The 14,669-nt window shown below is 42.2% G+C and overlaps 1 protein-coding gene across 1 annotated transcript in view; it reads left to right on the top strand.

Moving 5' to 3' along the window:
• The first annotated feature begins 268 nt into the window (after positions 1–268).
• Positions 269–14,669, top strand: part of LOC138092265 (fatty acid desaturase 2-like protein FADS2B) — a 37,790-nt gene continuing 23,389 nt past the window's right edge. Inside the window, exons 1-2 of the mRNA XM_068988071.1 lie at positions 269–589; positions 8,976–9,086. Coding sequence (XP_068844172.1) covers positions 269–589; positions 8,976–9,086 — 432 coding nt within the window. The remainder of the gene's footprint in view (positions 590–8,975; positions 9,087–14,669) is intronic.

The following is a 14,669-nucleotide window of genomic DNA, read 5'->3' as shown; positions in this document are numbered from 1 at the left end:
AGATCAGCCAGCAGAGAGAAGAGAGAAAGGTAGACCAACGTTCTGGAGTGCGGGGAAAGTCTTCATCAGGACGAAAAAGACTCAGGACAGAGAAGTGAGAGGCTGGGAAGGAACTCACTATCAGGTTTGCCAAGAGTCAAGTAGGCTAAACAGTTTTCTGTGTAGGCTTCTCACTTCACAGGAGAGGGAAAAGGTCATTCTGTAGTTCAATCAGGTGAGAATTAGAAATTCCAGGTGTCAAGTCAGAAATTCTAAAAGTACAAAGACAATGGAGTTTGAAGAAAAGCCTGAGGGCAATGGCAGCCTCGTAGATGAGAACCAGCTGGACCTAGGTGCGAAGCATCAGGCAAACGGGAAACCAGGAGCAAGTGGGAAAGCCAAGCTCTCTGCAAGGCAGGAGGCAAATGCAAAGTGCGACCTGCCCAGAAAAAGCCTCAACACGTACACCTGGCAGGAGATCCAGAGACACAATCAGAAGACTGATCAGTGGCTGGTGATCAATCGCAAGGTCTACGATGTTACTGGCTGGGCGGACAGGCATCCTGGTGGGCGGCATGTCCTCAAGCACTACGCTGGGGAAGACGCCACGGTAAGCTCAAAGCCTGCCCTCTCTCTCTCTGTTCCAGCTGCTGGGTGGCTGGGACCTTGGCTGTCTTTCCAAAACCATTTCAAGTACATGTTCAAGCTCCATGATCACTCATCTCCTCCCAAACCAACTTTTCAGGATTCCTATCCAGCAAAAGCTTGAAAGCTAATTAAGCCTCAAGGTCTAGCTATTATTTGCACTGGGTTTGGGGTGGGCTCAGATGCTGACAGTAGATACTATGTGTATTGCAGGTTTTGGTTTTTGTTCTTGGCATTATGTTTTTTGTTTTATTTGTTTGGTTTTGAAATGTAGTTATTGTCTTATAAGAAGAAAATTACAAATGGGTGAGTAAAATCTGGGAAAAACGTCTTTACCCAAGTAGAAATTTCTCAGACTCCTACAACTGGAGTGCGTGAAGTAGACAGCAGTCCATCTGGCGAGCATCAGAATCTTGAGCATTGTTTGAAGCGTACAGTGACACAGGCTTTTAGACTTTGTAGAGTTCTTTTTAGTCGTGCAGTTCATTCAGTGGGATACAGGTGATACAGCCTACTTTTATGGAAGAAGTAACTGAAATAAGAGCGGTTAAGTGACTGCCTCAAGTTCACCAAGCCAGCAGATCTCAGATTCAAAACACTTATCTTTCTTAACTTTTAGTCTTAAACACTTTCCTTCACTGGTTTTCCTCATAACTCTCCTCCACCAAAATAGCTGAAAAAAATAGACTTTCAATGGATGCCTAACATCATGTATGTTAAGTAGCTTTCAGTTCAGTTCAGCCGCTCAGTCATGTCTGACTCTTTGTGACCCCATGAACTGCAGCATGCCAGGCCTCCTTGTCCATCACCAACTCCTGGAGTTCACTCAAACTCATGTCCATCGAGTTGGTGATGCCATCCAGCCATCTCATCCTCTGTTGTCCCCTTCTCTTCCTGCCCCCAATCCCTCCCAGCATCAAAGTCTTTTCCAATGAGTCAACTCTTCGCATGAGGTGCCCAAACTATTGGAGTTTTAGCTTTAGCATCAGTCCTTCCAAAGAACACCCAGGACTGATCTCCTTTAGAATGGACTGGTTGGATCTCCTTGCAGTCCAAGGGACTCTCAAGAGTCTTGACAATACCATCATGATTATCTGGGTCGTGAAGATCTTTTTTGTACAGTTCTTCTGTGTATCCTTGCCAACTCTTCTTAATATCTACTGCTTCTGTTCCATCCATACCATTTTGTCCTTTATTGAGCCCATCTTTGTATGAAATGTTCCCTTGATATCTATAACTTTCTTGAAGAGATCTCTAGTCTTTCCCATTCTATTGTTTTCTCTATTTCTTTGCATTGACCGCTGAGGAAGGCTTTCTTATCTCTCCTTGGTATTCTTTGGAACTCCACATTCAAATGGATATATCTTTCCTTTACTCCTTTGCTTTTCACTTCTCTTCTATTCAAAGCTATTTGTAAGCCCTCCTCAGACAGCCATTTTGCCTTTTTGCATTTCTTTTTCTTGGGGATGGTCTTGCTCCCTTTCTGCTGTACAATGTCATGAACCTCCATCCATAGCTCATCAGGCACTCTATCAGATCTAGTCCCTTGAATCTATTTCTCAATTCCACTTAATAATACTTACAGATTTGATTTAGGTCATACCTGAATGGCATAATGGTCTTCCCTACTTTCTCCTATTTAAGTCTGAATTTGCTAATAAGGAGTTCATGATCTGAGTCACAGTCAGCTCCCAGTCTTGTTTTTGCTGACTCTATAGAGCTTCTCCACCTTTGGCTGCAAAAATATAATATATCTTTTTTCGGTGTTGACGATCTGGTGATGTCCATGTGTAGAGTCTTCTCTTGTGTTGTTGGAAGAGGGTAAGTCTATTATACAAGACACAGGCACATCAATTCCTATTATAGAACATATTGTTGATTTGATTGTTTCTTCAAAATATATGATTTAAAACTAATGCACAATGCTAATAACTAAAGTCAAGGCTTAGACCTTCTCACCTAGAAAAGCTTACCTATGAAAAGCCAGAAACAACCTATATGTCCAACAAGAGGAATTAATCACATAGATTACAGCATGTCCGTATGAAGGATCCTGCATGGTAAGTTGGGCTAAGTTACTTCAGTCATCTCTGACCCTATGGACTGTAGCCCACTAGGCTCCTCTGTCCTTGGGGATCCTCCAGGCAAGAATACTGGAGTGGGTTGTCCTGCTCTCCTCCAGGGGGATCTTCCCTACCAGGAACCGAACCTGCCTCTCTTACATCTCCTGCATTGGCAGGTGGGTTCTTTACCACTAGCACCACCTGGGAAGTCCCAAGTTTTATACAAGTAAGTGAACTATATTTCCGGGTTCCACAAAAGAAGTAAACACACACCTCTTGTGAGGTATGCACAAGAGCAGACAATTCAGAACAAAGAAGTCATGGTTATTACCAAAGCTGCATGCTAAGCCACCTCAAGTCTGAACATCAGGGTCTGAGAGGGACACTGAGAAACTCAAGCTCTTCATCAGAGTAAAAATCCAATATGACAGGAAAAAGTTGACAAAAGCCTGGAGGAAATATAGCAAAATTTGTTTCAACTGCTTGGAAGACTGCAAGGTGGACGAGGATAGAGCTGTGTGCAGGTCCAAAAGACTCATGTGGAATCAGCAGAGGCAAGGCTGGGGTGGGGCAAGAGAGGAGGTGTACAGAGGTGGCATACAGATCGGGTTCACTTCGCGAGTAAGCACCAGCAGAATAGGTCTCCCGGCTTGGCCACATCCTTTGCTCAGCTCAATCCTGGTCGATATGATGGCTTGAGGATGAGAAGAGGGGGAAGGAGGAAGAGAGGATGAAGGGTGTGCGACGTAAAGAAAGAGACAAGAGAAGGAGGAGGCGGAGAAAGGGTCTTGAGTTCTGAGCGAAGGACTCTGGATTTTACCATCGCTGTAGGTCTTCCTCTCCTCCCACTGCAGGTAATGACACTTCTCTAGCCCAGCATCCCTCCCTACACCCAATCGTACAAGGAAACCAACCAGGATTCTAGCTGCTGGTAAACGGAAAGTGGTCATCAGTCATAACTGCATCTTTTGTGGGCTGTCAGCATTTTTTACTTTAAAATTAAATTTTAATTTGATTTTCATTTGAATGATGGTTCAAGTTGAAAACAAGGTACAAGAGTAAAGAGACAAGTGCAGTTAAAGGGCTAATGGGTGGCAAAGGCCATGAAGAGGGACTCTTTTTCAAACGTCAGCCTGGTGGTTAAGTAAAGGCTGAAGATCAAGAAGAGTTAGTCAAGGCAGAATGGATACAGGCATCTGTATGGCTGAGTCCCTTTGCTGTCCGCCTGGAGCTATCACAACATTGTTAATAGGCTACGGCCCCATATACATTTTTTTTTAAAGAATCAAAATGAAGGAAGGAGTCCAGGGAACATGCTGAAGTCCTGAGAAAGGCACTGACAACAGAAATGAGGAAGAGGGGTGGATAACCAGGAGACATAATTTATAATAGGGGATAAGTGGCTGGGTAAGTAAGCAGGGGTAAGGAGTCTAAACTGTCTGATGGATGCCTTATGTAGGTAGGTGGGTGGCAGTTGCCATTATGAGATAATGAAGCCAGAAAGATGAACAGGTTTGGTGGGGGCAGTGGAGATAGAGAGAGAGTCTGGCCTGGAGCTTAGTTAAGTATATCACAGGAAAAAATCTCAAATAATGAAAATTCTCAAATAATAGAGTGAGTTAGGGTAAAAATAAATAGATAAATAAATACCACTCTGTTCATCCGTGTGGGTGGAGGGGAATCTTAGTGACTTCATGTGAACATTCTCCACTCCAAAGTGGCTCTTTTCCCAAATGAAGGCAAAGACTATATTCTCCAGATAAATCAGCGTACTCAAAACTTGTGATCTCCCAGAAATACAAGGGACCTTGATTTAGCATTTGCCTTGAAACAGGTGAGATCTGAGAAGGAACCAGAAGAGGAACTACCCAAAGGTGTAGGAATGGGTGTCCATGGTTGGGTATTGAATATTCTGGTGAGGTGGGGTTTTTTTTTGTTTGTTTTTTCGGCTGTGCTGAAAGGCGTGTGGGACCTTAGTTGCCCAACAGGGATGGAACGCACACCCTCCATTGGAAGCATGGAGTCTTAACCACCAGACTGACAGGGAAGTCCCCTGTGAGCTTTTTGAGATAAGTAAATCAAAATTTATGTTCTAGTTATATTGTTTTGTGACTATATACATAAATTCACCATGGGTGGGGTTTTTTTTTTTTCTGAATTTTGGGAAATTTCAACCCACTTCAGAGGAACCAAACAATAATAATAATATAAAAACATCATCATTTTAATAGCATCTGATTCCAAAGCTTAAGCTTTCTGATGCTTGGCTAAGTCTTCGGCAAGGTTTTGCAATGACGGAATAAATGAATGAAGGGATAAATGAGCCCATGGAGCAGACTAAGTAGTATCCACAGTTAGAAAACAAATTGAAGCTTCAGAGATTAAGCAAATTTCCCAACATGAACAACATGCCTCACTGCTCCCTGCAGTGTGTTCTGGTGTAAGTTTAATAGGCACACACTTTGATTGATTACAGAACAATATTTGGCAAATGGAGTGTCTCCTGAATTTCAACCCACACATACCCTCTAGGCCAAGTGCCTTGATGCAGGGCACAGCCTGTATACAGTAGTTAAATTACAAGGACATGATCCTTCTCAGGCCATCTCACTTTACATACTTGTCTCTCCCACTAGGGATCATACTGCTCTTCCAATAATGGGCACATTTCCAGCCCCCATTAAATATCAGCAAAAAATCAGCAGGATTTCAAAGTCACTGTGAAAGCAAAGATAATCACATCTTTCCTCTCTGCTGATACTGTTTGGGAAATGATCAGTTTTAAGAGGAGCTACAGTGTTAATTTATGAAGAGGTTAGTAAATAGAGATGATGGTTGAGAAGTGAATCAAAAGATAAGAAATGAAAATGAGAGGTAACAAAGTAGTTAAGAGATCAGAAAATTGAGATGCTGAGGGAGGGGAAGAGACAGCAGTGCTTAAGATCCATATCCTTTTAACTCAATACTTCTCAACTTTCTCCTTTTTAGAGAAGTCATATACTGCTCTATTCATTCACCCTTGCCCTTATTCATCCGACATCTCTTGATCACATGTCATATTCCAGGCACAGCGAAAAACATCAGGTATAATTTAATCAATAATGCATGGTCCCAGTCTTCAAAAAAGTCAAAAGCCACTAGAGAAGGCCTTTGTGAATACACAGGTTCACTGCAGCATCATTTGAAAAGCTTTAGGAACAAAGTGTCATGGGAGCCCAGAAGAGATCATAAATAACTTTCCTAACTGTGTTAGGAAGCCATATTTCATCTGGATGTTCAAGACTGAGAAGGAACTTTTAAGTAGGAAAAAAGAAACAATGGAGGAAAGCAGTCAAAGCAACGGGAGCAGCATGTATTAAAAGCTTCAGAACTATACAGGGTCCTGGAGTGTTTACCGAATAGGGAGAGTTCCACTGGACAGGATGAGGCATGAAGCGTATGGTGAGAGCTCAACCTGGAGAAGTAGGTTGGGGCCACAGACAAAGTGACACACATGATTAAAACCTAAGGTGGGGAAACACTTTACTAACTGCCTAGCATGCACATACTGATCTTAACATCCTCCCCAAACAATCTTGTGTCACCCTTCTTTCAGGAAAAGAACTGTACATGTTAAGGCTGGAATGGACCTTTATGGCTTCCTGGCTGTAAAGCCACATAGCCTTGAGTTCAAATCCCGGCTCTCCCACTTACTGTGGCAATGTCCTGAGATTTGGACTCTTTATATGTATAACAAAGATGATGGAACCTCACAGAAGTAAGTTGATGATGATGACGAGCTGGCCCACAGAGCGCCTTGTACTCAGGATACACTAAGAACATGGTGTTACTCCCTCTCCCCTTCATTTACCCCTGGACTTTCTTCAGGAGGAGCATACTTGTCAAATAAAGTTAATTAAAAAAAAACAACAACTCATTTTTGAAGGTCTTTTGAGAAGATTTCACAACTTACTCGGTATCTAGACTCTAATAGTGAATTCCTTCAAACTGAATATTCTAAGACTGCCTGAGCCATATTTGTACTGCCCATTAATGCAATGAAAAGAGTTCCACACAGCAGGGCAATTCTTACTCTTCTGGAAAACTCTGTAGGTCTTCAGGCTCTGTTGTCACAGTATTGACCTGTGAATCTTGCTGAAGATCAGAACAAACAGTGAACCCAGAGGAATATTAGCTTCAGCACACTGTTCCAGGGCTCTGGGCGACTTCTCAGAGTAAGATGCGAGTCCAGGGCCTCACCCCTGCTCTACACTCTGATCTTGATCCCTCAGAGCGTTTCTCGCCCTCCTCTGTTCCTTAACAGCAGGCAGAACATGATTTTTCAGTGTGGGCCAGCCACCCTGAAATGTTTCAGTCACATTGCTAATCACCGAATGACTCTCATCCTGGTTAGGTAAACTAACTTTAGGGTCGTTGAATGTGACAATGAAAACACATCTTTGAAAGCAGCATTTCCCAAGGGGTCAGAGCCAGTGGACAAAGGCAGAAGGAGCAGCAGGTCCTGGACTGGTTCTCACAGACACAAATCCCTTCTGACATCACTGAATCCAGAAAAGTGGGTCTAAAGAGTCGATATTGCCCCCTTCCGAATGGCCTCATTCGTGTCATATACAGACATACAAGCCTGTGCATATGGAAATGCTCTGTGTGTAGGTGTGTATGTAGTTCTAGATGTATCTAAAGTTGCTTTAGATTTTGAAGATGGAGGGTGCATTGTCTTCACTAAAACAATCCAGAGCTCACTCCGAGTGGAGTATGGAAAGAAACTCTCTGAACTGTTATATTTAATTGAAGAGAAGGAAGGCAGGTGGCTCTTATCCTGTGTATCTTAGTCATTCAGTTGTGTACAACTCTTTGCAAGGCCGTGAACTGTAGCCCATCAGGCTCCTCTGTCCATGGAATTCTCCAGCCCAGAATACTGAAGTAGGTGCCATTCCCTTCTCCAGGCTATCTTTCCAACCCAGGGATCTAACTGGGGTCTCCCGCATTGCAGGCAAATTCTTTACCATCTGAGCCACCAGGGAATCCCAGAGGCACACGTATAGGAAAGAGAGCTAATAGGTTTGAGAATTTACTATAAACCACTCAGATTCTAATCAACTCACTTAATTTTTATAATAACTTTATAAATTGAGTAGCTATTACCATCACTCCCATGTTAGGGAAGAGAAAACATGAGCATGGACTGGTCAAGAGACTTGTCCACAATTACACAGCAAGCATAGACTTACGTGTAGGAAGGCTGCTCGGGGATCCAGCTTCTTAATCAGCACTCTGCAACACCACCACTCCAGGGTGTTGTGTATCAATTCCACATATTCAAATTAATAAACCTTGGTTATTTTTCTTCATATTGACCATTCCTATTCTCAAAACCATAATAGCAAGAAGTCCAGTATCTTACTCTTGGAGAAAGCTCCTTCCCCCAAAGCAGTTTAAATCCCTGGAGGAAAAAAAAAAAAAAAAGTCTATGTCTTATTTCCAAACTTAAGCAGGACATGAGAATCACCACTGCTTCTCATAGCCACTTGGAGTTACTACTGAACATGGGAATGGAGTTGGAAAAATATAGTGGGTCAGCTCTATTTTGTGCCTGTCTCCAGCCCCTACAGAGAATGCTGTGGTGCTTTTTGTTGTTGTTGTTGTTGTTTTAGAAAGAGTGCTAAGGCTTCTTCAGTGATAAACTTAGCCAAGAAAGTGCCACTTTAGACAACTAAGGGTTTGAGGGCTTTGCTCCCATGCTCTCTTAGACATTTGTTATCATCATCAACTTTAACTTGTCTTTCCTTAGAAATAACTCAATTCAAGAGCCTCTGTCCCCTGGCCCTTGACCAAGAACTAAAAGGGAAACTCTGATAGACATGGTTTGTATAGGCAGTCTTGGTTGCTGCACGCCCCAAACAATGTGGGCAACTTCCACACCAAGCCTGAGGTTTGTCGCTAAAGATTCACCATGGCCCACAGTCTCAAAGCCAACTACTTCTTCTCATGCTCGATAAAATAAACAACAATCTCTTCCAATGCTTGGGGATCAGCTTTCCACCCAGGACTTGCCTAGTAAGCCATGGACTCAGTGGGTGGATCTCCAGTGTGAGGCTCTCATAGAAGAATTTCAAGGGTAACTCTGATCAGTGAACTTGAAGTGTCAACCTAGAGTTAGAAGTAAATGCTCTATAACATAGTCTGTGCTGATTCCTAAGGTTGGTACAGAGCGAGGTAAGAAAGGGGAGATAATCTGTGTGTAAGCATGTCATTTTTAAGCCCCTAACAGTTCTCTCTGATTCACAGGACGTCTTCAGAGCCATGCATCCGGACCCTGACATTGTGCAGTTGTACCTTAAACCACTGCTCATCGGAGAGCTTGCTCCAGAAGAGCCCAATCAGGAGAGAAATAAAAATGTGAGTGAGGTCTTGGGACCAAAAAGTGTGTGGAGGGATGAGGAAGAGGTATATTTCAGGGCCAACTCATCATTTTCCGTGGAAAACCAGCCATTCTGCCTGGGAGGACCTGCAATAGCATAAATGCTGCTAAGTCACTTCAGTCATATCCGACTCCATGCGACCCCATAGACAGCAGCCCACCAGGCTCCCCTGTCCCTGGGATTCTCCAGGCAAGAACACTGGAGTGGGTTGCCATTTCCTTCTCCAGTGCATGAAAGTGAAAAAGGAAATTGAAGTCGCTCAGTCGTGTCTGACTCTTAGCGACCCCATGGATTACAGCCCACCAGGCTCCTCCGTGAATGGGATTTTCCAGGCAAGAGTACTGGAGTGGGTTGCCATTGCCTTCTCCAAATAGCATAAATGAATGGGTTCCAAATATTTCCAAATAATGACATTCTCCTGAGGTCCTCAAAATTCTTAAACCTCTGAGAAACAAAGGAATGGGACGCTTGGCCCTGTGCCAAACAATAATTCCATGTTTCTACCTACTTCTTGCCACACAACTTACAAGTAACTTTTCTTTTTCCATGCTTATAATTGTTTGATGTTCCCTGTTAAACCAGTTTCCATGAGAGCAGAGACTATGTCAATTTTGCTCATCCCTCAGTCCTCAGTACCTACCGGTGCAGGATTGGACCTGTAGTAGGAATTCCATAAATAGCTGTTGAATCAATGATGTGACTATATCCTAATTATAGTTCTTTTTACAATTGGAGAAATTACAGTTCCAGGAAAATAAACTACCTTCTGAAAAGCAAAGACAGGAACTCCAGTTCACCTTTCCTGGCTCCAAACCTTTGGGTATTCCCCACGTAAAGCATCACTTTTTTATTTCACCAAGACTTTGGTTGATTGAAAAACTGTCTTCAAAGGGCAGGGCCTCCATAAGACTAGAATTCACTAGAATGGTTGCACACAAAGCTTAAAGGGATTTTAGGTAGTATTAAGCGCTTCTTTGTTTTTATTTTTTTGCACTTCATGTTTTAAAACAGCTTACAATTGTACCATTCTTTTGAAATACTTTGTACAAGGTGGTGATCCAGATATCACTGTGCGGCAGAAAGAATATGAATTATATTTCCATTTTAAGAAATGAAGAAACAAACTCACAAGGGGATAGCAGGAATCTGAGGAAAGAGGACTGGTTAAGTGCAGGCCCAAGACGAATACTTAGGCTGACACCTGAGGTCCATGTGCATCCCTCAAGGCTGTGTGTCAGGAAGCAACGCACTGTACTGAGACGAGTGGGCCATCAGGCACACAGCCTGGACACAGCCCAGTTCCTATGACAAGGTGTAGGAGTCGAGATATTGTTGTTCGAACAGCCCAGTTCCTATGACAAGGTGTAGGAGTCAAGATATTGTTGTTCGGTCAGTAAGTCATGTCTGACTCTTCGCGACCCTGTGAACTGCAGCACGCCAGGCCTACATGTTCCTACACTATCTCCGAGAGTTTGCTTGAGTTTCCATTGAGTCCATGATGCCATCCAACAATCTCATCCTCTGTCGCCCTCTGCTCTTCCTGTTCTCAACCTTTCCAGGCACCAGGGTCTTTTACAATGAGTTGGTTCTTTCCATCAGGTGGCCAATGTATTGGGGCTTCAGCTTAACCATCAGTCATTTCAATGCAAATTCAGGGTTGATTTCCTATAGGGCTGATAGGTTTGATCTCCATGCTGTCCAAGGGATGCTCAAGAGTTTTCTCCAACACCACATTTCAAAAGCAACGATTCTTTGATGCTCAGCCTTCTTTCAGGTCCAACTCTCACATCCATACCTGACTACTGGAAAACCCATAGCTTTGACTATATGGACATTTGTTGGCAAAGTAATGTCTCTGCTTTTGAATATGCTATTTAGGTTTGTCACTGCTTTTCTTCCAAGGAGCAAGCATCTTTTAATTTCATGGCTGCAGTCACCAGCTTCAGTGACTTTTGGAGCCCAAGAAAATAAAGTCTGTCACTGTTTCTATTTTTCCCCATCCATTTGCCATAAAGTGATTGGACTGAATGCCATGATCTTCATTTTTTGAATGTTGAGTTTGAAGACAGCTTTTTTTACCCTCCTCTTTCACCTTCATCAACAGACTCTTTAATTCCTCTTCACTTTCTGCCATTAGAGTGGCATGATCTTATCTGAAGTTGTTGATATTTCTCCCAGAAATTTTGATTCCAGCTTCTGCTTCATCCAGCACAGCATTTCACATACTATACTCTGCATATAATTTAAATATGCAGGGTGATAATATACAGCCTTGACATACTCCTTTCCCAATTTGGAACCAGTCCATTGTTCCAAGTCTGGTTCGAACTGTTGCTTCTTGACCTGCATACAGGTTTCTCAGGAGGCAGGAAAGAGGGTCTAGTACTCCCATTTTGTTATGAGTTTTCCACAGATTGTTGCGATCCACAAAGGGTCAGAAGAAACAATAAACCCAGAGGAATGTTAGAGCAGTCGGTGAAGCAGGTTTTGTTTTTGTTTTTGTTTTTTTAATTCTCTTACTTTTTCCATGATCCAACAGATATTGGTAATTTGATTTTTTGATTCCTCTTCCTTTTTTTAAATCCAACTTGTATATCTGGAAGTTCTCAGTTCATGCACTGTTGAAGCCTACTTTGAAAGATTTTGAGCATTACCTTGCTAGCATGTGAAATGAGAGCAATTATGTGGTATTTTGAATGTTCTTTGGTCTTGCCTTTCTTTGGGATTGGAATGAAAACTGATTTTTCAAGTCCTGTGACCACTGATGAGTTTTCCAAATTTGCTAGCATGTCGAGTGTAGCACTATAATAGCATTATCTTTTGGGATTTCAAATAGTTCAGCTGGAATTACAGCACTTCCATTAGCATTAAATCACCTCCATTAGCATTTTTCATATCAGTGCTTTCTAAGGCCTACTTGACTTCACACTCCAAAATGTTTGGCTCTAGGTGAATGACCATATCATTGTGGTTATCTTCATCATTAGAGCTTTTTTTGCATAATTCTCTTTATTCTTGCCACATCTTCTTACTATCTTCTTTTCTGTTAGGTCTTTACCATTTCTGTCCTTTATTGTGCCCATCTTTGCATGAAATGTTCCCTTGACATCTCCAATTTTGTTGAAGAGATCTCTAGTTTTTCCCATTCTGTCATTTTCCTCTACTTCTTGCTTTGTTCGTGTAAGAATGCTTTCTTATCTCTACTTGCTATTCTCTGCAACTCTACATTCAGTTGGGTATATCTTTCCTTTTCTCCTTTGCCTTTCACTTCTCTTTTTTCTAAGATATTTGTAAGGCCTCTTCAGATCCCACTTTGCCATTTTGCTTTTCTTTTCCTTGGGGATGAGTTTGATCACCACCTCCTGTACAATGTTATGAGCCTCTGTCCATCGTTCTTCAGGCGCTCTATCAGATCCTATCCCTTGAATTTATTTGTCACTTTCACTGTATTACTGCAAGTTCATACCTGAATGGCTTACTTTCTTCAATTTCAGTCTGAACTTGTCAATAAGGAGTTCATGATCTGAGCCATAATCAGCTCCCGGTCTTGTTTTTGCTGATATATAGAGCTTTTCCATCTTTGGCCACAAAGAATATAATCAATCTGATTTCAGTATTGACGATCTGGTGATGTCCATGTGTAGAGTCGTTTTTTGTGTTGTTGGAAGAGGGTGTTTGCTATAACCAGTACATTCTCTTACAAAGGCAAAAATTTGTTAGCCTTTGCCTAATTTCATTTTGTACTCCAAGGCCAAGCTTGCCTATTACTCCAGGTATCTCTTGACTTCCTACTTTTGTGTTCCAATTCCCTATGATGAAAAGGATATCTTTTTTTGGTGTTAGTTCTAGAAGGTGTGGTAGGAATTCAGAGAACCATTCAAATTCAGCTTCTTCAGCATTAGGGGTCAGGGCATAGATTTGGATTACTGTGATACTGAATGGTTTGCCTTGGAATCAAACAGAGATCATACTCTCATTTTTTAGAATGCACCCAAGTACTACATTTTAGACTCTTTTGTTGACTATGAGAGCTACTCCATCTCTTCTAAGGGATTCTTGACCACAGTAGTAGATACAATGGTCATATGAATTAAATTCACCTATTCCCTTACATTGTAGTTCACTGATTCCTAAAATGTTGATGTTCACTCTTGCCATCTCCTGCTTGCCCATGTCCAGTTTACCTTGATTCATGGACCTAACTTTCCAGGTCTCTATGCAATATTGTTGTTTACATCATCAGGCTTTACTTTCCCCACTAAACACATCCATAACTGGGTGTCATTTCTGCCTTGGCCTAGTCTCATATTCTTTCGGGTGCTATTTCTCCACAGTTTCCCTGTAGTATATTGGACATCTACTTACCTGGGGGGGCTCATCTTTCAGTGTCATAGCTTTAGCCTTTTCATACTGTTCATGGGATTCTTGAGGCAAGAATACTGAAGTGGTTTGCCATTCCCTTCTGACCATGTTTGGTCACAACTTTCCATCATGGCCCATCCATCTTGGGACCCTGACTTTGAAGGGCTTGAGACTGTGGGATATGAGTCTAGGCCAGTTACCAAACGTGTTGTGGTTCAGTGTCCCTCTGTGTAAAATAGCAACAATAGAATCAACCATATAAGTGTTATTGGGAGATTACTGAAAGAGTTAAAGGCATTTAAAGTGCTTAGAACAGTGCCCGGAATGTAGAAAATGTTCAATAAACTTTAGAGACTACAATTATCATAAACTCAGCAGTCACGCAAGTACCTTGCAAGCCTCTAAGTTTAGAGAGTCATTTAGGGCAGGACGCACTAGGGTAAAAAGAGGAAATGATGCAGAGCTTTGTTGTTTTCCCTAAATATTTTCTCTAAAGGAAAACATAATCCCATTCATGGTTGAGAGCTATAATTGTTCATTATCTAAAACAGTGTTGATCCCTGAGGATAAAGAGCTGATGTGAATTTTCTTTGTGCATCTGTGATTACCCGGAGATATGTATATAGACAATTAGTGTTTGAGCACAAAACTGAATGTCAGGAAGTACAGGCTAAAGTCCAGCTTCCATCCCTTGCTGAGGATTTCACATTAATCACTCTTCTGGGCTTTAGCGATCCCCAACAGTACAGTGACTGTGATGGTAAAATCAACCAAGCTTGGAAACACCCTGTTGCTTTTGTTCAGTTGCTAGGTTGTGTCTGACTCTTTGTGACCTCATGGACTGCAGCACGCCAGGCTCCCCTGTCCTTCACCATCTCCCAGAGCTTGTTCAAACTCATATCCACTGAGTCGGTGATGCCATCCAGCCATCTCATTCTCTGTTGTCCCCTTTTCCTCATACCTTCAATCTTTCCCAGCATTAGGGTCTTTTCCAATGAGTCAGCTCTTCCTATTATGTGGTCAAAGGATTGGAACCTCAGCTTCAACATCAGCCCTTCTAATGGATATTCAAGACTGATTTCCTTTAGGATTGACTGGTTTGATCTTCTTGCAGTCCAAGGGACTCTGAAGAGTCTTCTCCAACACAACAGTTCAAGCATCAATTCTTCAGTGCCCAGACTTCTTTATAGTCCAATTC

The sequence above is a fragment of the Capricornis sumatraensis genome, chromosome 16 (genome assembly GCF_032405125.1).
Source record: "Capricornis sumatraensis isolate serow.1 chromosome 16, serow.2, whole genome shotgun sequence".
Taxonomy (NCBI): domain Eukaryota; kingdom Metazoa; phylum Chordata; class Mammalia; order Artiodactyla; family Bovidae; genus Capricornis; species Capricornis sumatraensis.
Note: the sequence above shows the minus strand (reverse complement) of the source record. Positions and strands in the feature narration are given on the sequence as shown.